At 43.3% G+C, this 25,926-nt stretch overlaps 1 protein-coding gene across 16 annotated transcripts in view; it reads left to right on the forward strand.

Annotated features, from left to right (window-relative positions):
• Positions 1-25,926, forward strand: part of DOCK9 (dedicator of cytokinesis 9) — a 266,617-nt gene that overhangs the window by 219,524 nt on the left and 21,167 nt on the right. For all 16 annotated transcript variants that reach the window (XM_063425570.1, XM_063425524.1, XM_063425509.1 and 13 more), the window contains exons 39-44: positions 6,451-6,566; positions 7,146-7,283; positions 12,749-12,931; positions 14,657-14,770; positions 15,319-15,534; positions 19,169-19,226. In XM_063425570.1, coding sequence (XP_063281640.1) covers positions 6,451-6,566; positions 7,146-7,283; positions 12,749-12,931; positions 14,657-14,770; positions 15,319-15,534; positions 19,169-19,226 — 825 coding nt within the window. The remainder of the gene's footprint in view (positions 1-6,450; positions 6,567-7,145; positions 7,284-12,748; positions 12,932-14,656; positions 14,771-15,318; positions 15,535-19,168; positions 19,227-25,926) is intronic.

Raw genomic sequence — 25,926 nt, forward strand, 5'->3', positions numbered from 1 at the left:
ATTTGGGAAATTACTCTAAAATCATATAACGTGGTATTTAAACCTTGGTATTTTACTTTTGCTACATATCCTGAATATACAATTCAGTGAAGTTGTGTTCACAAATTGCATGATTTTGCTATTACATGACGAAAAGTCATGATTTTATTAAAGACACGGAGGCGAGTATTGCATATCCCTTTCTTTACTGTTGACAAATAGCAGCAAAGGAAACAAACAGAATGAAAAAAGAATGAACATGTGATAACATAGGCCCCTCCCCCTCAGGTCCCAGTATAACAGGCAGCACTTCCCTTCCATTTCCCTCTTTCTGCAGATGCGACCAAAGAACAATGTCCATAACTAGAGTAATGCGAGAATAAAGTCCCAAGGTAATAACAGAAAAAACCTAGGAGGTATAACATCACAAACTGGGAAGTGTGGCCGTAGAATCCATAGGACCGATGGAGGACAGCGGGAGGAGACCAATAAACTGGATCCTTGCTAGACGTCTTGCCAGATTAAGCTGTGGAGATATAAAGGACAGGAGCCAACAGGTTAAAGTCGATACTTGTAACTAGTTACAAGGTTACACCAGTGAGAACAAAGACCCTTGTATATACAATCCCACAAAACAATCAATGTTAACATATCCAGTAATATTGAAAACAACAAGTCTAAGGACGGCCCCACTTACCGTCCCAAACTATACTATGTGGTGTATCGTGGTATGAGTAATTAGGGTGGGGAGATACATACTTACCAGCGTGAGAATAACAAAAGGGTGGGGCAATACTCGCCTCCGTGTCTTTAATAAAATCATGACTTTTCGTCATGTAATAGCAAAATCATGCAATTTTATAACAAGACACGGAGGCTCATATTGCAAGTTTAAAGCTGATCCATTATTACAGCGAATGTGTGTGGGGCCGGCCGAAAGTAGAATTCTCGGAAGGTAGATTCCCTAGACCAATCAGCTGTTCTCATAATGTCCTCTAGGCGGGCGCCCGCAGACATCATAGAAGAGGCCGATGCCCCTCGTACTGAGTGGGCGCCGAACACTGTAGTGTCAATGCCCGCTTGGGCCAGCAGCCATTTCACCCAGCGTGATAAGGTAGTGCTGGAAACTGGGTGAAAAGGGGAACGGAAAGATAAGAACAACTGACGGGAGGCAGTAGATCGGTGTGGTTCGGTGCGAGATTCGTATTCACGAAGGCAGGTCACTGGGCATAGCGAAGGAGAGGCAGGGAAACTAGGGTAGGATACCGCTTTGATGGACGTCTTAGTGCGTCTGCTGATGTTAAAAGTTACCCCGTCCGGGGTGTATGACTTGGCATCGACGTCCAGTGCACTGACATCCGAGACTCTCTTGCATGAGATGAGACAGAGCAGGCACACCAATTTGGCCGACAGCTGTTTGAGGGAGAGTCCTGCGTTAGCGGGCCAGGATGAGAGGAAAGCCAATACAACTGAAACATCCCAGGTCGTGGAGTAGCGGGGCCTGGGTGGCCTTGAAAATCTAGAGCCCTTGACGAGTCGGCACACTAGAGGGTGTTGTCCCGCGGGGCGGCCCTCGAAGCCTTGGTGAATCGCCGAGATAGCGGAACGGTAAAGGTTAATGGTCCTGTAAGCCTTACCGGCTTCGAAGAGAGACGTCAGGAACTGCAGGATCGTTGTTACAGGGGCCGAAACGGGATCCTCGTTCCGAGCCATGCACCAGCTAGCCCAAGCTCGCCAAGCTGACCCATATGCCCGTCTAGTGCCGGGAGCCCATGCTGCAGCCAATAAGAGTCTAGTTGCGTCCGAAACTCCTTGGATTTCCCAGGGTCCCCGGAGATTCGCCATGCCAGAAGTGGGAGAGAGCCCTCCAGCCGGAGGGGATGATAGCGACCCGTCGGGTCTTGCAGCAGGTCGTGGCGACCCGGCAGGAGTCGAGGATAGTCCAACGTCATCTCGAGCATTTGGGGAAACCAAGACTGCGTTTCCCAGAATGGGGTGACCATGACTAGCTCCGCCCGGTGTTTGCGGGTCTGCAGGAGTGAGCGAGGGATCATGGAAAATGGGGGAAAGGCATAGAGGAGGCCTCCCTTCCAATCTTGTAGGAAGGCATCCACTGCCTCCGCCATTGGGTCCGGCCTCCAGCTGAAGAAGCGTGGGAGTTGGGCATTGAGCCGGGAGGCGAAAAGGTCTATGGTAAATGGTCCCCAGAGAGATGATATGTTGGAGAACACCTTCCTGGCTAATCTCCAGTCGCTGGTGTCTGAAAGATAACGTGAACCCCAGTCCGCTTGGACGTTGTGCAGACCAGGTAAGTACTCTGCGTAGACCATCAGGTTCCGTTCCAGGCAGAATTCCCAAAAGTCTTTCGCCAACCTGGCCAGGACCGCCGACTGTGTACCACCCAGGTGGTTGACATATCTCACCGCCGAAACATTGTCCATGCGGAGCCGAATACACGATAGGGCACGGTCCTTGGCGAAGCTGCGGATGGCGAAGGAGCCTGCCAGAAGTTCCAGGGCATTGATATGTAGTCGGGCTTCGGACTCCGACCACCGGCCTCCAGTTGAGATGCCCTCGCAGTGGGCTCCCCAACCGTGTAGACTCGCATCCGAGTCGATCGTGAATTCCGGCGTTAAGCCGAAGATGGCTTTGCCATTCCATGCAGACAGGTTGAGAATCCACCATCGCAACTCGTCTTTCGTCTCGTTGTCCAGAGAGACCAGGTCTGCGTAGGATGCCCCGGCTCTTAGGTGAGCGATCTTTAGGCGCTGTAGCGCTCGGTAGTGGAGTGGGCCTGGGAACACAGCCTGGATTGAAGAGGCCAGTAGGCCTATGAGGCGTGCCAATTGGCGTAAGGTGAGCTGGGGTCGGATAAGGGCCCTGCGTAATTCCTTGCGGATGGATCGAATCTTGGATATCGGGAGACTCAGCGTCGCTGCCCCCGAATCCACCTGGAATCCTAGGAATTCCAAGCGGGTGGCGGGGGTCAGGCATGACTTCTCCCAGTTGATTATGAAACCTAAGCGTGACAGGAGGTTTATGGCTAGTCGTAGATGTGTGAGGAGGGTGGAGCGCTCCTGAGCCATGAGGAGAATATCGTCTAGGTAGACGATTAGCCGAACTCCTCGACTGCGTAGCCAGGCCATAACGGGCCGTAGAAGTTTTGTGAAACACCACGGGGCTGAGGATAGGCCAAAGGGCAGACAGGTGAATCGCCATGTTTCGTGTCGCCAGTAAAAGCGTAGGAGGTCCCGAGAGGCCTCCGCTATTGGCACTGTCAGGTACGCGTCTTTTAGGTCTAGTTTCGCTAGCCAGTCTCCGTGGAGGAGGAGATCCCTTAGCAGGTGAATACCCTCCATCTTGAAATGGCGGTACCTGACTACGGCATTGAGGGGGCGCAAATTTATGACTGGCCTCAATTGGCCGCCTTTCTTTTCCACTAGGAAGATATTGCTTATTACGCCCGCAGGGCTGGGGGGTGCTAGTTCGATAGCCCCTTTGAACTGGAGGGTTGAAAGTTCTTCGTCGATCCGACCGCGATCCTGGAGGGAAAAGCGGATCGGTCGAGGAGGGGGAATGTGTGTAGGGTGGCAGGTGAGTTCTATATGGAAGCCCCGAATAGTGGCCAGTACCCAGGGATCTGAAGTGATCTGTGACCAGGCTGGGAAAAAATGTTGGAGTCTGCCCCCTATGTAACCCGGAGAAGAAATGTGTGGTAGAAGGCAACTCACCGTATGGTCGTCTGGAGTTTGGGTTACCCCGAAGGCCTCTGGATCGCCATTGACGTCCACGGGATGGAAAAAAACATGGGGCGGGAGGTCTCCTGGTATTGGTTATATTGTTGAAAGGAGCCTCTTCCCGTGCCACGGGATTGGGGATAGTTGCGGCCGGACAGACGGCTCCTGATTCTGCCGGCCCTGGTAGAGACCCGCCCCTGGAATACTCGCCTCATGGAGGCCTGGGCCTTGTCTAGAGCCGTGAAGGCCCCCACAAAACGCCCTAAGTCTTTAATGAAGGAGTCTCCGAAGAGGAGTCCTTGGGCGTCTTTGCCCGCCTCCGTAAGGGCGAGGTTGGCTAGTTTGGGCTCAATTTTGAACAATATGGCTTTACGCCTTTCAATAGATAGGGAGGTATTTACGCTCCCAGCAATACAAATTGCTCTCTGGACCCAACCTCTAAGGTCTTCAGGGTCGACCATGCGGTTCTCCGCTCTGGCGTCTTCCGCCAAGTCAAATAATTTGGCCAAAGGCCCGAATATGTCCAGGTGCTTGTCCTGGCAGGACTTCAAAGCGGACTCTAGTCCTTTACGGGGGTTCCAGCCCAGTTTAGTGAGGAACTGGGTCATTTTAGGATCAACCTCTGGGGTGTCACACACCTTGTTGGGCACCAGAGGCCTAGGACACTCCGCCCTCAATTTGTTGCGGGCCGCTTTGCTTAAGGGTTTTCTGACCCAATTTTCCAGGTAAGTGGCAACGTGGTCGGCCGGGAGCCACTCCGCCGACCTCGGATGATGAAGGTCATCCGGGTCGAAGAGTGGGACCCCCGAAGGATCCACGAGGGATGGCCCCGCAGCCGCGGGGTTCCTGGTCCCTGTCTCGCCTCCGGGCATCTCTGCCTGAGCAGAGGAAAGGAGGTCGAGAGCGCCATCGGCGGAATCCGCATCAGAGTCGGTATCTGACTCGTTCATAGCCTCCTCATTTGACCCGATTTCTGAGTCGGTGTCGCTCTCAATCTGTGCTCTAGCACATTTCCAAAGCCGCGCCCGTTCTGCCTGGCGCGGAAAGGCTCTTTTGCGTGGATGGGACACGCTTTCTGGGGCGACCGAAGGTACGCCAGTCATGGTGTTTCTGGAGGCAGAGGAGTGTTTAGACTTACGGGCAGCCTTTTTGAAGTCCCCTTTAGATACCTCTCCCTGGGGTGTCAAGGTGCCCGAGAGTTGCTCGTCTGAAGGACGGGGCAAGAGGGCTTGTGAAATGGTGTGGGAGAGGGTGGAGGACATAGACCCCATAGCAGCCATAATGGCGTCTGTCACTGAGCGCTGTAGCGCTAGAAACTGTGGTCCACCGGGTTGGGTAGTCCCATCCGCCATAGAAGGCGAAATATCTGAGGTGACAGGGGCCTCAGTTCTGATTACTGGGGAATCCGACTCCCCAGAGTGAGCGGACCCAGTAGATAGTCTGGGTTTAGGCATGATAAAGGACGTATGGGTTAGTCACCCAAACAAACTAAGCAAAGGAAAAACGCTCTCACCAGGGCCCAGACCAGCGACACACTAAGAGGTAGGGACAGGATGTCAGAAAATGGTCGCCGGGAATCTCGCGGGATTCGCGGCACCCGCGAGATACGCGGTGAAAATATGAAACAAGGAGAAGTGCGCAGAGAGGCGCTCGAGCAGAAGAAACAGACAAGATTACATAAGCAGGGGAGGTCTGGGCCCTGAGGCTAGTGTATAACAAATACTAACCTTAGAAATAAAAGACTAAATAAATACAAATTAAATAAATATCAATTAAATTATCAATGAACAGTATATAAGAGAAATATGACATGTACTTATCTTTGTGTCAGAGCAGCAAAGAAAGAGGGAAATGGAAGGGAAGTGCTGCCTGTTATACTGGGACCTGAGGGGGAGGGGCCTATGTTATCACATGTTCATTCTTTTTTCATTCTGTTTGTTTCCTTTGCTGCTATTTGTCAACAGTAAAGAAAGGGATATGCAATATGAGCCTCCGTGTCTTGTTATAAAATTGCAATTTCTTACAGTAACAGTCGGGGTATCTTATAACAGGGTATATTTACAGTCTGGATATCTTATAATAGTGTATATTTAAGGTCTGGGTATCTTATAGTAGTGTATATTTTCGAATGTACCTGAAAAGGAAACCGCAATAGTTTTCTTTTCCTGTGACTGTTGTAGTTAGAATAACAATATTTTCATTACATTATTCCCTGTGCCAATTTTAAAGCAGTATAGTAATTGAGGAATATTAGTGCGGCACTAAAATTGTATCCTATCACGGGGAAAAATTGTGCTATTTAAAACTTACTAGACCATTATTTACGTCTCAGCACAAATCAGTTACACTTCCAAAATCCAGAGTCTCAGTATATTGAATTATAAAACTGTAGTTACGTTTTTATCCTGAAAATATAATATAAAAGTATAATAAAGAGACTTAGTTGAAGTTGTTTCCTTTGGCTAAAATATACTGTAGATTTAACATTATAGTATTGTGTAGGTAAATATTAATTTAGAATTGTGTGGATCTATATACATAACTTTTTCAATTTTTATTTTTTTTAATGTGCTATGACAATATTACAATTGCTTGATATTTAACAATGTACAGACCGAGCTGTGTGCTAGCTGACTTTTTTTATTAATGGTTTTCTTCTGGAGAAATCTTGACATTTGTTTTATCACTCGCCTCAATGCCTTTCTTTTTACCTATAATTTTCTGATTATTTTAGGCTATGGGCATTCAGATGCGGATATCCTTCACCAGTCCTTACTTGAAGCAAGCATAGCTACTGAAGTCTGCCTTACAATCCTGGATACATTGTCACTCTTCACGATGGCTTTTAAGGTATGTACATCATGCGTCTATTGTGACATTTCCCTAATAAAGGATACGCATGTCTGTGAGACTTGAATGTATTTTTGATAGTTTTTTTTTTTTCCTCTTTCTATCCAACTATTGCGGTAGCTAATTCTCAGACTATTGTTTCTGTGGAAATCTGACTTACATGTGTCTCAACATTGTGGATATATGTTTTTATTATTTTTGACAAAATATTGTAAGATACTGGGCGTTAAATGAATGATGCACTTTAAATGTCTCACATCTCTGTGGAGATACCACACATTTACCTGCAAATCAGACAAATGGAATATAAATTATCATGATGGGTATTGATGTACCGGGTTACCTGCCCAACATTCTCACAGATAGGACAAAACATTGTGGCTATGTATCAATATTTACCATTCCCATGCATTAAAAACCGCTGGTATTTCTAATATTTTTGTGCTTATTTTTTTTGTTCATGTAAATTTGCAGTCATTGAAGTAAAAATTTTAAAAGTTGCATTTTTTTTCCTGCAATTTCATATTCATTCATTAAACAACGCCATTAATATTTACTGCTCATTTTCGTTTTTTGTAGAACCAGCTGATCGCTGATCATGGACACAACCCATTGATGAAAAAGGTGTTTGATGTTTACTTGTGTTTTCTTCAGAAAAATCAGTCGGAAACCGCTTTAAAAAATGTCTTCACGGCTTTAAGATCCCTAATCTACAAGGTCAGTGTGAATGGTAGAGTCATTTTCTTTCATTTCCTTTCCTTTTTCTTGATTATAATTTGGAGTAAATTCCAAAGAACTTTCCCACGCTTGTAAAATGACAAAGAGCACTCTGATTGGCTTAAACCCACCAATCAGAGTGTTCTTAGCCTAATTGCAGGGCGGGGCAATGCTTTATAAGCCTTCCCCCGCCCTGCGGAGCTCAGTCTGCGCGGAGCCCTCCATGGGTGAACATGGATTGTTTTTTTTGCGCTCGTTTTTTTTTTATTTATTTTTTTAATTGCGTCGGTTATTATGGCTTTTTATTTGCCCTTTTTGGGGGCTGAAGAAAGAAGATTTTAGAAGAAAGAAAACATCGAATGGTAAGTTGTTTTTATCTCTTTTTTTTTTTTACAGGTTTTTAGTTAATGGTCGTCCCCCCCCCCCCCCCCCCCTCTCATTATTTTTAGGGTGAGGGGGGTAGGTAGGGAGATAAATTTTTTTTGGGGGGGGGGGGAAAGGGGTTAACTAGGGTCCCCCCCCTTTGTATTTAGGGCCCCCACCCACCGCTCAGGGGTGGGGGCCGTGGGGGACAATAGGTCCCCCCCTTATTGATAATTTTAGGGCCCCACCCGCCGCACAGGGGTGGGGGCCGGGGGGGGACAGTAGGTCCCCCCCCCTTTTTGATAATTTTAGGGCTCCCACCCGCCACACAGGGGTGGGGGCTGGGGGGGGGACAGTAGGTCCCCCCCTTATTGATAATTTTAGGGCCCCCACCCGCCGCACAGGGGTGGGGGCTGGGGGGGGGGACAGTAGGTCCCCCCCTTATTGATAATTTTAGGGCCCCCACCCGCCGCACAGCGGTGGGGGCCGGGGGGGGGGAAGGAGAGTAGGTCTTCGCCCCCCCCCCCCCCCCCCCCCCCTTCAACCACTATTGTGGACAGAAAGCGTCCCTGTGGGTTCGGGCTTCAGCTGTCAGCTAAAGCCACGCCCACAGCAGTGCTGACAGGCTATCAGCACACAAAGCGCGTTCACAGTGCTTTGTGTGCTGATAGCCCGTCTGAAGTATTCACCCAGAATGCATCAGACGTGAGGCCTTTTTAGGGCCTCTGAACTCGGAAGTCCCTCTGGTGGCCGTCTGATTGACTGCAACAAGAGGTGTTCCAAGCTTCCAATGTAAACACTGCATTTTCTCAGAAAATACAGTGCTTACAAGAAAAATGCTGCAGGGAGCTGTAGCACTCACCTATACAACCTCATTAAGCTGAAGTTGTTCAGGTGACTATAGTGTCCCTTTAAATAAATAGAGTACTGAATATTTCCAGAACCAGACATCCTTATTGATACTGATGAATCTCAGACATGTCAGTTGTATACAGACCTTTAAATTTGTTTCCCAAGATCAATCATTTCATAAAGGACAGCAAATCAAAATAATGCTTAATTTAATAGGCTTATCTGCCTTGCTAATACGACCACAGGGTTTACCACATTCCCTTTCTTACACACACACACAAAAGCACACGCATATCCATATATAATTTACACACTTGCAATCATCGAAGAGAGCTTGATGTTTTCAGTTGGTAGTTATTTATAACTTCTGATGTGTTACGTAGTATAGATGCAACACACCTACCCTAGTGGCGTCACTAGGGTAGGTGTCACCTGGTGTGGTGACTCATTGTGTCATCTCTGAACCCCCTTAGTAATGTTTGCTTTTTATGTGCAGTGATGTACAGCTCTTTTGCACATTAATTGTAATTTTTTTAATACGCGCCATTTTCAGTGACAATTAAATGTCCTCATCAATTCATACCATCGTACAGACACATATACAGACACACACTCATGCAGACACAGTCATACAGAAACTCAGACAGACACATACTTACACACTTGCTGAAACATAGTCATACATGCACATACTCATATACACCTACATAAAAAAAAGTTTGCACTGTGCAGTTGAGTAATAAAGTTATTTAAACTTACTATATGTTCAACTGCTGGTGGCAACTTTCTCTAGAGGACTTCTCACCCCAGGGCCCTGCAGGACATGCAGGAACAGAGAAAGTGGAAGGCCTTTAAGAGCCGGCTACCGCTTAGAACCATCACCCATGAGGAAGAAGAGACCACCAGAATGTCTCTACACACGTTGCGCAGTATACTACACGACGTGCGTGCCAGATTCTGCTCCTTCCTCCTCCGCTGGACTGCCTGTCCTAGTGCTTGCCCTCCTTGCAGTGATGCTTAAGGGATCCACCACACTGTAGCCGCCGCTGCACCTGCAATTGAGGTAACACCAGGAGGATTACTCAAGTAGAGTAAGCTCCTCTATGGTGGTGTCAACTGGATCATGCACGCAACTCCTAGTGACGCCACTGACATATTAGAAATTAGAAATTCACCATTATATTACCATTGGAGAGATTTTGAAGCTACTTTGAAAGGGACTAATAATCAAATGAGCGACTAAAGTAAGTGACTGTAATAAAACGAGCAATGACTGTAGTAACTTGTGTAATATTAATTTTAAATGTCCCTCTTTGTGTACAATGTTTGTCTTGCCTCAGTAGCCTTAACCAGAATATGCCAAGTCTTGGCACAATCTGGCTAGTTTATAATTGCGGAGACTTCATTTTAAGTCGCAAGCAAGAATTTCCCACCAATGCCTCAATTTAATAAGCTTTCCAAATGATTCGATTTTGTTAGAAAAACTTTCCAAATTATTTGTCTACACACATTCCTATAGACTTTAATGGTTAATGACTTGTATATAAACCTTTTTGCAAGTTTTTCGAACAGTATTAAATCATTTGTAAAGCTAATTGAATCAAGGCCTCTGTACAAGTAGGAGTCGTGTGAGTTTATCTAATCCATTTCATACAAACAGCATTGATCAACCACACTGCACCAGTTACTCACCCCAGGTTCAGACTACATAGGCCAGGAACTGAAAAACTTCATATATCTAATGAGAGAACTTGATTTCACATTTTCATTGTAAAAGTAGTTATGGACTAAATGTTTTGCTTCTAGTAAATTTACATCTGCACCGCACAATCTTCCACCGGTGCAATTGCTATGTTATGCATCTGTCTTTAACCCCTTAAGGACACATGACGTGTCTGACATGTCATGATTCCCTTTTATTCCAGAAGTTTGGTCCTTAAGGGGTTAATAAGTCTGTACACTATATTAAACCCAGCCTGGTACTTGGACCTTATTAAAAAAAAATCAAACAGACCGTTGGATATGAATGGTGCTCCATTGTAGTGATGGCACCTATCACATAATACATACATTAAGTTATAAATATTTTTTTTCTTATTGACAATTTTTATTTTTAGTTTATGTATGAACGTAAATAAAATGGGGATACAGAAAAGAAAGGGGAAATGGGAACATTTAACAACATGTTTGTCTAACACCATGCGAACTATGCTTATTACCAGATCTATTCATACAGGCATATATTACATTTAGGCAGGTCCACTTTGCATTTCGTTGTTTCAGTTACATTTCCTATTGTGATTTGTTGTGTTATATGCGCCATGTGGGTCTCTAGTTGATCGATGATAGTTTTTTGGGACAACCGTTGTCCATATTTATTATGTTCCAATTATTTTGAAGTGTTATGTATAACGTTTTTAGGTTTCATGTGCATACATGGTGATGGTGGTACAAGCGACACGTCGTGGTGATTATGTTCCCTCTTAGCTGAGGAGCTTGGAATACATATTAGGGGGGTGGTTAAACTGGTGGGGTATGAGGGGAAAAGGGGAAGGGAGAATTTGTTTAGCTTGTTCACAAAATTTGGGATTCTGTTTTGTCTAGACTGCAATGCACTTAGATTATGAGGTCGTAGGAATGCTTTTATGGTGTTGATTCCTTAACTCCCATTTATTCCATGCCAGAGCCCAGAAGTTTTTCTTAGTTTGTGCTTTCCTTGCTGCTGTTTTATATCGTTTGGTAGACTCCACCATCTCTATACAGTGTTGTATACAGGGGGCTGTGTCTTTCAACCAGTTTCTGCCTATGGCAGTTAAGGCTGTAATAATAATATGGTATGCAAGGTATGCGTCCAGTTTTTGTAGTATTTTGGGCCATATGAGTAGCAGATAAGATAGTGGGGTAAATGGTAGCTTTACACCTGTAGTGTCTTTTATGAGGCCTGAGATATCTGACCAGAATTTGGTCAATTTCGGACATCCCCACCAGACATGAGTCATAGACCCGGGCTCCGCGCCGCATCTCCAACAGACGTCCGGTTTGGTACGATCCATCTTGTGTATTTTTGAGGGCACCATATACCACCGGTATAGGATTTTCCTACTTATTTCTATGTGTGCTGTATTTAAGGTGAGCGTTTTATGTGCTCTCTGTGTCTGAAGCCATTCCTCAGGTGTCAGTGTTTGGTCAAGTTCTCTTTCCCACGCTTTAATAAAGTTGATTTTTTCTATGTTGTTCTTGTGTCCAAGCAGTCCATATAAAGTGGACAGTAGTCGTTGTGGTGGTTTCTTTGCCATACATATGTGTTCTATCTCATTAAGCACATATCCCTGGGTCTGTGAGTTGTCATAGTGTTTGGTTACCCAAGACTTCAATTGCAGGTATGAGAAGAAAATTGTGGATGGGAGATCGTATTTACTGCGTAGCGTATCATAATCATTTATATGGTCATTTGTTAGTACCTGTTATATGTAGGACACTCCATGGGAGTTCCATGTTTTGTATTCAAATCCTGGGATCAAAATATTTAGTGCCCGAATTTGAAAGTTTTGGGAGAATTGCATCTTGGGATATTGTTTTTTAACCAGATTGTCCCATACTTTGAGTGTTGTTGCCATTGTTGGGCATATGTTTTTGTAGTGTGGCCTTTTGTCTGCAGGTATCCAGGCTAAAGTATGTAGTGGTATTCCCTCAGTGCATGTCGCTTCTATTTGGTTCCACACTAGTGTTTTTTTGTGGTAGTGTATATGTACAAGTGTGCTTATCATAGCTGCTTCGTAGTATCGTGAGATGTTCGGGACCGCCATTCCTCTGGTTTTGAAGGGTTTATATAGAATCTCTGCCGCTTTTCTGGCTCTTTTCCCACCCCATATAAATTTATTTATAGATCGTTGGGCATCTATGATGAATTGTTTTGGGAGAAAGTTATAAATATTAACAGGGAATGATTGGTTGCATACCAAACCTTTGATTTCTTGATATTTATTTATTTATTTATTTTTTTTTAAGCCTGGCCTGCAAGCTGTACCTTTACCACCATGTGGCATCAGCGGCAGTGACTGTTGTGTGGAGGGGAAGATGGCCAGAGGCACAGAAAGAAAATAGTTATGGGTGTCCTAGCCAAACTTATCAAGCTTTGATTCATGTTGATCGGAACAAGTGTAGTAAATGGTCTCCTATAACTAAGCTTTTGAGTTTACTTATTAAAATATAGATTTCAATTATTACAACTTTTTGTTATTCTTCCCTAGTTTCCCTCAACGTTTTATGAAGGAAGGGCGGACATGTGTGCTGCCTTGTGTTACGAAATCCTCAAGTGCTGTAACTCAAAGCTAAGCTCCATTAGAACAGATTCCTCACAGCTCCTCTACTTCTTAATGAGAAATAACTTTGATTACACCGGAAAGAAATCTTTTGTCAGAACGCATCTTCAGGTAAATTCCATGTTATTGTTGTGTTTTTCCCCCCAGATATTTTCACATCAAATCTGTCCAATGTTCTTAAGTTAAGCTCTTATAATTACTACAGTATTAAGTCTGTCTGCTTCTACAAAATGGGCTCAGGAGTTGTCAAAATGAAATTGTATTAATCTGACTTTTGTCAGATCTTTACATAGGAAGTCCCTTGCGATAATCTTAAAATCTTTGGTTGCTTTCTCATGAACAATTTTTTTAAATGTATCTTGACTAAATTGATTTTAGCTCATTTGAAACAGGTGTAGGGTTCAGCAAATCAACCAATCTAGTGTATAGTTTCTTATTTTAAAGAAAATGTGTGCGCATATTTAAAGGAGAGGGATCAACTCACGTCACAAATTATGAAGGCACCACCAGATGAATAGGCCCCAAAAAATATTGCAGGCTTATAAAAATATATAGCAATAATGAAGTTTCTTGATGGTTATGAAAATTACTTTTATTTTTTATTCTGCCTCAGTTCTTCACCAAGGCCCCAAATGGTATTGTTTGATGCTTTGATTAAGTGATGCGGGATAATAGTATAATAAATGTTGTAAAGTCTAATTTGTTGACTTGGTAATTATAAATAACCAGAAAGCACATTAAACCTTATCTGCTAAAATGGAACTGCACCATTAAAGGTAATTTTTTTATTTTCTTTATGTGTCTGTATCAGAACACTTTTTTGTGCACATTCACACTATGCTGATTGCATTGTGAAAAAACACTTGTGTAGCCTTAAGGTGCTTTACCCATAGCTTTTTATTAATTCAAGTGGTCATTCTGAGGCTGTTTGCCACATATTGTAAAGATAAAATTTGCATTGCTGTGTATAACTGTCAGACAAAAATACCAAGACAACAACAAACAAAACAATTGAGATGTGAGTATATTACAGAGCATTGAGGGTAACGTGACTGTCACACATTCAAATCTCTGCCACTCAGTCATTCATTCTTCGGAGGTTTCAAATGTATTGGTAAATGCTGAAAAAATAAATCATGCCTTACTGTAGAGCTCTATTTGGGGGTCAAAATGTGATAAAAAGCAAAAGCCTACTGCTTTTATTAAAAGAATGACAGCTGTTAAGACTTGGAAATTAAGTACACAGAAATAAAGTAAAGAAGAAACCAAAACTACTATATGCAAGTCTTCTGCTCCATAAAGTATTATCTATTTTAATATATAGACACCATGCAGTCAGGCATATTGCAGTACACAAAAGACAACAACTTTTATGTTGCTTAAAAGGGACACTTTAAAAAAAATCAAAATCATTATTTATGTCTCCAATAAAAACATGCATGTTGAAATCTGCACTTTTTGTAAAATTAGAAAAAGGATACACTCTTTACAAATAAAGCACTTCAGCAAGCTGATTTTCTTTAGGCATTTAAACCACTTCTTCCCTTACTAAAATATTATGGCTTGTGATGACATTACAGTTTGATGCTGCAGAATTTTATTAATGTACATGGTACATTGTTTTAATAGTAAATGAGTGATACATGCATTTTCTTATGGAGCCCAGTGTTCATAAAAAGCACATACCTAAATCATTGCATTTACTGCATCACTAAACAACATGAGCCTACTATATTTACAATGACCATTCAAAAAAAACATTTCATGATATAAATATTCATATTAAAAATATATGACTTCATTTTTACTTCATTATTTAAATATTTTCCTTTTCAGGTCATAATATCTGTAAGCCAGCTAATAGCAGATGTTGTCGGAATAGGGGGCACACGATTTCAGCAGTCACTTTCCATCATTAATAATTGTGCCAACAGTGACCGTCTCATTAAGGTTGGTTAACATATTCTCTTTATCCAAGCAAAAAACAGATTTGGTCCATGTTTTGCTTTGTTTAGATTTTGTTCCTCTCTTACTGCAGTGTCGCATGGCTTCATTCTTCTTTCTTTCATTTGTTCTTCTTGTCTCTCTCTGGTTCTACTGTAGCATTGTAGGCTTGTGGGATGCAAAACCTATACTTGGTGGAGAGGTTTAGAGGCCTTTAGTACCTATCTGCAGATTGTTGTATCTTTCATAGATGTAAGAAGCAATTTTAAAAATGGACAGAATAAACTCTAGAAAATTATTCACAAAACACTGAATCTTAATGAATTGAAAAACACACACATAAACATTCCTATTAACATGACTGTGTTAAGGACACCTGTTCATGTTCAGTGACTACTAAATACTGTGCATTCCACATGCCAATGGAAACCAAAACCAGCTTCTCAAGCCATTGCCATAGTTTATAAATACTGTGAAGCATGACCCCTATCAAATGAAAGCTGACCACTGTAACCTACATAATGTTGTACCTAATGTTTACATATACTATGCAGCACACCACCTTCTCCTCTGACGTGAAAGACCTGACTAAAAGGATCCGAACTGTTTTAATGGCCACAGCTCAGATGAAGGAGCATGAGAATGATCCAGAGATGCTGGTAGACTTGCAGTATAGCTTGGCCAAATCATATGCCAGTACACCAGAGCTTAGAAAGACATGGCTGGACAGTATGGCGAGGATTCATGTCAAACATGGAGACCTTTCAGAGGTGAGAATGCTTATAATCATCCATTTTCATATTAAAGTATTTTATACTCCTGTTTCCGCAAACACAATATTTTCCCATTGTAGTGCTTATGAAGCCAGGAGTGCCCTGGCACCCACCCAGAGTAAGTAGTCAAACCACTTTAGGAATGGTCAGTGGTGTGGAAATATTGGTTTGCTTGTTTTTTTGTTTTTTTTTAACTACTTGTCTAAGGGACTTAAGTGATAGACAATCTGTCATGGCAATCTACTTGTCCTGACAGAAAATAAATACAATTAGAAAGTTTGGAAACCCTGCTTTAGGCAGGGTTGTTCACTAAAATGTAAATGTTCTTAGATTAAAGGAACACAATAGGGTTAGGAGCACAAACATGTATTCCTGACCATATAGTGTTAAACCCACCATCTGGCCCCCACTTGCCCCCCTAAGTATAACAAAGTATTACCTTTACTCCAGTCTGCTGCTGCTGCCTCTGCCCCTGATCTGCCTGCTTGGATGACATCTTCATGAGTGTTATTCAAAGCCAATCACAATGCTTTCAAATAAGAAAGCATTGGATTGGCTGAAACTATCAAGGAGGCAGATCAAGGGCAGAGCCTGCACAAGCCAAGCACAGCCCTGAGCAATCAGCATTTCCTCATAGAGGTGCATTGAATCAATTCATCACTATTAGAAAAGTTCCGTGTCTCCATGCAGAGGGTGGGAGCACTGCCCCCAGGAAGCACCTCTGAGGAGTGGCCAGTGGAGGTATCCCTAGGCTGTAATGTAAACACTGCACTTTCTCTGAAAACACAGTGCTTACTGCAAAAAGCCTGAAGGGAATGATTAAACTCACCAGAACAAATACAGTAAGCTGTAGTTGTCCTGGTGACTATATTGTCCCTTTAAATCTGTAAAAGATAAAAAATAATCCGCTATAGTCACAACAGGCTATTTTTTTCTATTCAGACTGAATTTACAAATATCTGGTGTCTACTGTCTCACCCTTGGTCTTCCCCCATAGTGTGTATGTGTATTTCAGCTGGGTTTTATTTATGTGGTGTTTGGTGGCTGTACATAACATGTATGTTGTGTGTGTACTGGCTGTATGTTTTGTTTGTGTGTGTGTGGTTGTGTGTGTGTACTGACTGTATGGTGTGTGTCTAGAGTGTGTGCTGGCTCTGTGTGTAGTATAGTGTGTACTGCATCTCTTACTCTCACCTTATCCAAATCTTTTCAAAACTTTATCTGGCTCAAATACATGAAGGACGTGCCTCAGATAGTGACCTTGGTAATTGCTCCTCACGGTTCCTGCACTCGCAGAATCAGAGTGCATGCTGAGAGTCTGCAAGGCACCCTGACTCCCTAGAGCAAGCCAGAACACACCATGGCCAAATGCTGTCCTCTCTATAACAGCAATGCTGCTTGCCCACGGCAGTGCTAAACTCCCAAATAAACTGCCTGCCTGGCACCTGTAACTGCATGCCCCAGACTTCAGGTGATACAAATCTGTTGGTCTGACAACTAACTTGAATGCTATTGGGCTACTTTGTCCCCTAATAAATGTAAGGTACATTCATGTAGAATATTTTTACTTTTAATTACAGTTTCTTTGTTGTAGGTTTTTTCTTTCAATGGTATATTGACTAACACATTGTTTACATGTGAGGTCCACCATTTCCTAATTCCTATTGTCTCTTCATTACAATTCTCTGTTGCTGTTGGACGTTATGGTTTCACCCAATATTACTACTTTTATCTATTTTTTGTCTTTTTTTTTATTTTTTTGGTCTGTATTAAAACTCTTGATGAAAGAAAATGGTGGTTGTTTCCACCCCTTTCCTCTTCTTAGATTCACTGTATCAAGTTCTTGACAAATGCTCACATTGCTACACCTGAAGCATCCTTACAGTGAGGGGAAAAAGTATTTGATCCCCTGCTGATTTTGAACGTTTGCCTACTGACAAAGAAATGACTAATCTTTAATTTTAATTGTAGGTGTATTTTAACAGGGAGAGACAGAATAACAAAAGAAAAATCCAGAAAAATCGGATCACAAAAGTTATAAATTGATTTGTATGAGTGAAATAAGTATTTGATCCCCTATCAATCAGCAAGATTTCTGGCTCCCGGGTGTCTTTTATACAGGTAACGAGCTGAGATTAGGAGCACTCTCTGAAAGGGAGTGCTACTGATCCCATCTCGTTACCTGTATAAAATACACCTGTCCACAGAATCAATCAGATTCCAAACTCTCCACCATGGCCAAGATCAATGAGCTGTCCAAGGATGTCAGGGACAAGATTGTAGACTTACACAAGGCTGGAATAGGCTACGCAATAACTGCCAAGCAGCTTGGTGAGAAGGTGACAGCAGTTTGGTGTGATTATTTGCAAATGGAAGAAACACAAAATAACGGTCAGTCTCTCTCTGTCTGGTGCTCCATGCAAGATCTTACCTTGTGGAGTTTCAATGATCATGAGAACGGTGAGGAATCAGCCCAGAACTACATGGGAGGATCTTGTTAATGATCTCAAGGCAGCTGGGACCATAGTCACCAAGAAAACAATTGGTAACACACTACGCCGTGAAGGATTATAACCCAGCAGCACCTGCAAGGACCCCCTGCTCAAGAAAGCACATGTACAGGCCCGTCTGAAGTTTGCCAATGAACATCTGAATGATTCAGAGGAGAACTGGGTGAAAGTGTTGTGGTCAGATAAGACAAAAATCAAGCTCTTTGGCATAAACTCAACTCCCCGTGTTTGGAGGAGGAGGAATTCTGCCTAGGTGGAGGTGGAAACATTATGCTTTCGGGGTGTTTTTCTGCTAAGGGGACAGGGCAACTGCACCGCATCAAAGGGACGATGGACGGGATCATGTACCATCAAATCTTGGGTGAGAACCTACTTCCCTCGCCAGGGCATTAAAAATGGGTCGTGGATGGGTATTCCAGCATGACAATGACCCAAAACACACAGCCAAGGCAACAAAGGAGTGTCTCAAGAAGAAGCACAATACGGTCCTGGAGTGGCCTAGCCAGTCTCCAGACCTTAATCCCATAGAAAATCTGTGGAGGGAGCTGAAGTTTTGAGTTGCCAAACGTCAGCCTCGAAACTATAATGACTTGGAGAGGATCTGCAAAGAGGAGTGGGACAAAATCCCTCCTGAGGTGTGTGCAAACCTGCTGGCCAACTGCAAGAAATGTCTGACCTCTGTGATTGCCAACAAGGGTTTTGCCACCAAGTACCAAGTCGAAGGGGTGAAATACTTATTTCACTCATTGACATGCACATTCATTTATTACTTTTTTGACATCAGTTTTTCTGGATTTTTTGTTGTTGTTGTTATTCTGTCTCTCACTGTTAAAATACACCTACCATTAAAATTATAGACTGATAATTTTTTGTCAGTGGGCACACATTCAAAATCAGCAGAGGATCAAATAACGTTTTTCCTCACTGTATGTATTATATGGTGCACTGAGCCAAAAGCGGTTTTAATTGCTTCCATAGGAAATTTATTTAATTGTTGCTCAATTCAGTATGTGCAGTAGCCATCTTAGATGGAAAAGTATTTATTATTCTGGGGTAAAGTTTAAGAGCACCATATTGTAAGTGGGTAGATGTTTGATATGGACTTTTATACTCTGTTTTAGGCCGCAATGTGCTACGTACATGTGGCAGCACTAGTAGCAGAATATCTCACCAGGAAAGGTAAGTGCAGTATCCCTTCTATGTCCTTCTGTGTTGTACAGCAATACGTTTATCACTGGTATTTAGATAAAGCTTTTTTGAGCTTCTTCCAATTAATTTGATTGCAATACAAAGTCTAGGTAATAAAACTGCAAAACCTCCAATCTGTTTTATGGCCTTGTACTACATATCTGCTATTCAGCTTGTGTGTCACCTGAAAGAACAATTGCTTTCTTCCTGTACTTGTTCATGTCCTTAAGTGAACATCCACACACATAAATCACTTTAGCTTGCTCAAGTTCTTTGTGTATGGAGAGTTAGTTTATGTGAAAATTTATAAAAGTGCTTATTTCAATAGAAATCAGCACTTTTATATCTGATGGCACAAGCATCTCTCAGGCTGGCAATAAGACAGCCAGGAAATATATTTTTTTCATTAGTTTGCTCCTCATTGGACTGTATTACAGCTCGTTGAAAGCATTGAATCCCTGGATTGCTATATATATCTATATATTATTATTATTATTGCCATTTATATAGCGCCAACAGATTCCGTAGCGCTTTACAATATTATGAGAGGGGGATTTAACTATAAATAGGACAATTACAAAAAACTTACGGGGACAATAGGTTGAAGAGGACCCTGCTCAATCGAGCTTACATTCTATAGGAGGTGGGGTGTAAAACACATTAGGACAGGAATTTGCAGTGAAATAAGGTGGGCTGCCCTTTAAGATAGAGCAAGAGACAGGTATGTGAGGTAGAGGTTAGTCTTGGAGGCCATAAGCTTTCCTAAAGAGATGGGTTTTAAGGCACTTCTTAAAAGATGCAAGACTAGGGGAGAGTCTGATGGCAGTAGGCAGGCAATTCCATAGGAAGGGAGCCGCCCGCGAGAAGTCGAGTTGGCCGTACGGTTGCGGACAACGGACAGGAGGTGGTCACAGGCAGAGCGGAGAGACCAAGAAGGGACATATCTATGGATCTGTGAGGAGATATAAGAGGGGCTAGAGTTGTTCAGTGCTTTATAGGTGTGAATTGACTCCTATAGCATACAGGAAGCCAATGTAAGGACTGGCAGAGGGGTGAGGTGTGAGAGAACCAACTAGAGAGGAAAATCAGTCTGGCAGCAGCGTTCATTATGGACTGTAGCAGTGCAGTATGGCTTTTGGGAAGACCAATCAGGAGAGGGTTACAATAATCCATGCGGGAAATTACTAGAGCATGGACAAGCTCCTTGGTAGCATCTTGCGTAAGAAAGGGGCGGATATTTTTAAGATGGAATCTACAGGATTTGGCAACATGCTGGATGTGCGGCTCAAAGGTGAGGCCAGAATCAAATATGTCGCCAAGACAGCGCGCTTGCAAGGATAGACTGATGTGGGTACCACAAACTTGAAGGGAGAACTGGGTGTCATCAGCGTACAGGTGGTAGTGGAATCCAAAAGAGGTAATAAGTTTGCCAAGAGAGGCAGTATAAAGAGAAAACAGAAGGGGACCAAGGGGGACTCCAGCCGAGACGAGACGAGGAGGTATCATTAGAAAAGGAGACACTGAATGAGCGCTGGGAGAGATAAGAGGAAAACCACAAGAGGACAGAGAATGGGTGGAAGAATTAGCCCACTGTGATAGCCCGAGGGAGGAAGTAATTGAAAGTAGTTTAGAGGCTGCAGAGGTCAAAGGTGGGTTAATAGGAATATTGAAGTCCCTGAGAATTAGGGATGGAATGTTAGAAGAGCGGAAATAGTGTAGCCAGGCAGCAAAGTGGTCAAGGAAGAGAAGAGGGGAACCAGGGGGATGATAAATAACAGCAATGTTAGCAGAGAAGGGTTTGAAAAGACAAATTGAATGTATTTCAAATGATGGGAAAGAGAGGGGTGGGGGTGGGGGGTGGGTAGAGGTTTAACGGAGCAGTGAGGGGAGAGGAGAAACCCTACACCACCACCTTTACATTCAGAGTTTCTTGGGTTGTGGGTAAGTTGAAGACCACCGAAGGACAAAGATGCAGGGGTAGCAGTGTCAGAGGGGGAGAGCCAGGTTTCTGTTAAAGGGAAACTCCAGTGCCAGGAAAACGATCCGTTTTCCTGGCACTGGAGGGTCCCTCTACCTCCCACCCACCAATCTCCAGTTACTGAAGGGGTGAAAACCCCTTCAGTCACTTACCTGAGGCAGCGGCGATGTCCCTCGCCGCTGTCTCCTCCTCTGCGCCGCTCCTCCTACTGGCTCCGTCGGCCGGCGGGCGAGACTGATCCCGCCCACCGGCCGAGGAGACCTAATGCGCATGCGCGGCAATTCCGCGCATGCGCATTAGGTCTCCCCATAGGAAAGCATTGAAAACGAATTTCAATGCTTTCCTATGGGGATTTGAGCGACGCTGGAGGTCCTCACACAGCGTGAGGACGTCCAGCGACGCTCTAGCACAGGTTTCCTGTGCTATGGACCAGGAAGAGACCTCTAGTGGCTGTCTAGTAGACAGCCACTAGAGGTGGAGTTAACCCTGCAAGGTAATTATTGCAGTTTATGAAAAACTGCAATAATTACACTTACAGGGTTAGGAGTAGTGGGAGTTGGCACCCAGACCACTCCAATGAGCAGAAGTGGTCTGGGTGCCTACAGTGTCCCTTTAAGGCTAGTAATATATAGATATATATGTATTCCACTGGTACCCTACACACACACTTCCAAATATAGCAAAATGCCGGGTGCAATATAGCCATAGCCCAAAAAATTACAGAAAATATATATGTAGATATAGAGATATAGATATAGATACATATAAACACATACATATACTTACAGTCATAGGAAAAGAAAAGTACACCTTCTTTGAATTCTATGCTTTTACATATCAGGGCAATCATCTGTTCCGTAGCAGGTCTTAAAATTAGGTAAATACAACCTCAAATGAACAACAGCTCATTACATATTTCACTGTCATGATTTATTTGGCAAAGTAAAGCCAAAATGGATAAGTTATGTTTGGAAAAATGAAGTACACCCTCATTGCCTCCATATGAATTAGGAAGCGAAGTAGCAGACAAGTGCTACTAATCAAATACATTTGATTAACTGATCACCAGCAAGTTTGACCATCTCTACAAAAGCCAAGGTTTTAGCAGTTTGCTTGTTGAGTCGTTCATGTGTGTGTTAACACAATGTCAAAAAGGACAGACATCAACAATGATCTTAGAGAAGCAATTGTTGCTGTCCATCAAACAGGGAATGGTTAAAAGGCAATTGTTTAAACAATTTAAAGTCCATCATTCTACAGTGAGAAAGATTATTCAAAAGTGGAAAACATTGAAGACAATTGTCTATCTTCCCAGGAGTGGATGTCCCAGCAAATTCGCCCAAAGTGAGACAGTACAATGTTCAGAAGAATTACAAAACACCCAAGAGTTATACCTCAGACTCCACAGGCCTCAGCATGTTCAATGTTAAAGTTCATGACAGAACCATTAGAAAAAGACTGAACAAGTATGGTTTGTTTGGAAGGGTTGCCAGATGAAAGCCTCTTCTCTCTAAAAAGAACATGACCGCACAGCTTTAGTTTGCAAAGTTGCATCTGAACAAACGACAAGACTTCTGGAACAATGTCTTTTGGACAGACGAGACCAAAGTGGAGATGTTTGACCATAATGCACAATACCACAGTTTCCAAACCAAACACAGCATATCAGCACAAACACCCCATACCAATGTGAAAAGGGTCGGAGCCTGACCGGGGAGCTGAACCGACACACTATCTGTGAGCTGCCAAGCAAAAAAACTAAGTAAAACCGCTTAATCCTGAACCCCAACTTACCTCACCTTGCAATACAAACACTGGGGAATGGGGGGACACCTCGTACACTCAGATTGCCTTCTGGGTTACCAGATCAGAGACCTGGGCCCTACACCAAGCAGAGCAGGGGAGAGGCGGCCGCTCTCCCAGCTCACCAAAGCATGCAGCACCCGAAGTATTTGGCTTCCCCCCACACCCCTCCCCCTTAGGACCGGTGGAGGTTATCCCGGTCCCATTCATCGTAAACCGTTTGCCTGCACGGACAGCAACCGATGGTAATAGCCTAAACTATGCACCAAACCAGCAGGCCGCTAGCTGTTCTAAAATGGCGGACGCGCAGCCTGACAAGGGCCATGTGGCACCAGAGTCCCAATACTTCACCTACGAACCCCTAGACACTCGCCTGGACAAGCTGTTTGCAAACTTCTGGGCAAAGGTGGAAGCTCGACACGCTGCTGCACAGACACAGATGCAGGTGAGCGGGAGCACAAAGAAGGGCCCCGAGAGGCAATGCCCCGACGCATCTCCCACATAGTCTGAGGCCTGCGTGCCGCAGACGGCGAAACCCCTCCACAGCCTTCAGACCTACCGCGACGGGGAAGGACCCGGCCTTTACAAGTCCCCCAGTCCGTGGTGCAATGATGCTGGCCCTACAGCGGGCCCGGAGTGGGAGGGTGACACCGGTATACCCCTGGCTGTCCGCCGACTCCTGGACTTACCTGACACCACCGCCACAGTTTCCACTCAGAGGAATAGGATGACCTGTCACCCCACAACCACCAAAGGACGCTGTGCAGCCATGCAAGGACGCTGGTCATGTACTCACGACTACGGAACGTTTTTCATTTTTTTCTTTACTATGTACATGCTTATACCCAACTATGAAGAGTTTGACCTGCTTACCCAGCCGACTACGAACGAAATTGTGCACGACCAGTTAAGCTTTCCAAGCTCACTATTTTTCATTTTCTTATCTCACTCTTTAAGGCATAATATAAGTACTGTACATTAATTCTCTTAATAGGGAATATGAAGGGACTAAGTACCAGCTCTCTAAGCAACCTAGAACAGGTTCTGTTGTAGCTTATGAAGATGCCATCTTGTGACAATGTTGTACTAAATGTTTGTAATCTGGCATCATCCTCCTAGGGTGCAGGTGTAATGCCTATGCCCTCTCTCACTCTCAGGCATGCTGTAACAGTTAAACACATTCGCTGACCAGCTGAATCCAGCTTACTAATCTTGCTCACCACACATTTTACCTATCTTCACATAGTCCTATCTGCAAGCTATGCCAAAATACAATGTTTTACTCGTTCAGGCGATACTCATGACTTGGCATAGTAACTCGCAGCTAATCACTTACCTACTTACGAAATGTTTAGCCTGTATCTCATACTTGCAACTAAGGAAAATGTGCATGCAATCTTGATTACTCCATTGTTGTTATTGTTGAAAAGTAACGTGAGGAATGCCGTTGGGGTACTTCGCGAATGTTGTTACATCCCTTTGCACGACAAAAAAAAAAAAAAACACCCCATACCAAGCACAATGGTGGAGAGGTAATGATTTGGGCTTGTTCTACAGCCACAGGACCTAGTAGTCATTGAGTTGACCATGAACTCCTCTGTCTACTAAAGTCCAATGTGAGGCCATCTGTCAGACTAGTTAAGCTTGGCCAAATTGGGTCATGCAACAGGACAATGATCCCAAGCACACAGCAAATCTACAACATAATGATTGAAAAGGAAAAGAATCAAGGTGTTGCAATGGCCCAGTTAAAGTCCGGACCTCAACCCGATTGAAAAGCTGTGGCGGGACCTTAAGAGAGCTGTGTATAAACAAATGCCAGCAAACCCCAATGAACTGAAGTAATGTTGTAAAGAAGAGTGGTCCAAAATTCCTCCACAATGATGTGAGACTTAATCATACAGAAATGATGACTTCAAGTTTTTGCCACTAAAGGTGGTTCTACAAGCTATTGAATCATAAGGTGTACTTTGTTTTAACACAAGGCTTCTCCATTTTAGCTTTATTTTTGTTGAATAAATCATGACACAGTATAATGTTATGTGCTGTGGTTCATCTGAGGGTTGTATTTACCTACTTTTAAGACCTGCTAAGGAACAGATGATTTTTATTATGTCCTGATATGTAAAACCATAGAATTCAAAGAGGGTTGGTTTACTTCCTTTTTCCCATGACTGTATGTGTGTATATATGTTTAAGCAGCGCACTGCACAGGATACTTGATGGTCTTTCAGCATTGTGACACCTTCTAGGTGAGTCCTATTTAGTAGTTTACTGATGAGTTAGAACATTTGTGACATGGAGCACTTCTTTGCAACCTACTCAACTAGAATTAAATGAATTGTTCATGTTTTATGCACCCTCTGTATGTTTCTACAATATATTTTCTCCTTGGGCAAGAAAAAAATGTTTTATGATGATCAGTACTCATGTCTAGTGTTTCCTGCAATTTATCTATTCGATGCCTAGCACATCTGCGCCCCTCTTCTCTATAAGCGATCGTTTAAAAGCAGTGCGTCTGACAATTCTTGCAAACGGTGCAGAGTACTCATTGTTAGATTATAGATACAGATTAACTTTGGTTTGTTAGCCAGACATGTGGACATGTGTAATCAGAGACCTTTAGAGGATGTGATTTCTGTGCCATGTGGAATGGAAAGAAAAAAAATCCCTGTAGGTCAAGGATCTCTTTATGATTGTTTACCTACCTTTATTTTCATAAACTGACCTTTAACACATGCAAATGAAATTACTCCTTATATTAATAAAGGTTGCATTCTCTCTTCAAGCAATTAAACATTGTCTTAAAGTCTACCTTTATTTATAAAATATTTTACCAGGAAGGATACATTGAGATTTCTCATTTTTCAAGTATGTTCTACTTTTCACCCCTCAGAAAGGTTTACTTTA

This window comes from Pelobates fuscus, chromosome 1 (assembly GCF_036172605.1).
Source record: "Pelobates fuscus isolate aPelFus1 chromosome 1, aPelFus1.pri, whole genome shotgun sequence".
NCBI lineage: Eukaryota > Metazoa > Chordata > Amphibia > Anura > Pelobatidae > Pelobates > Pelobates fuscus.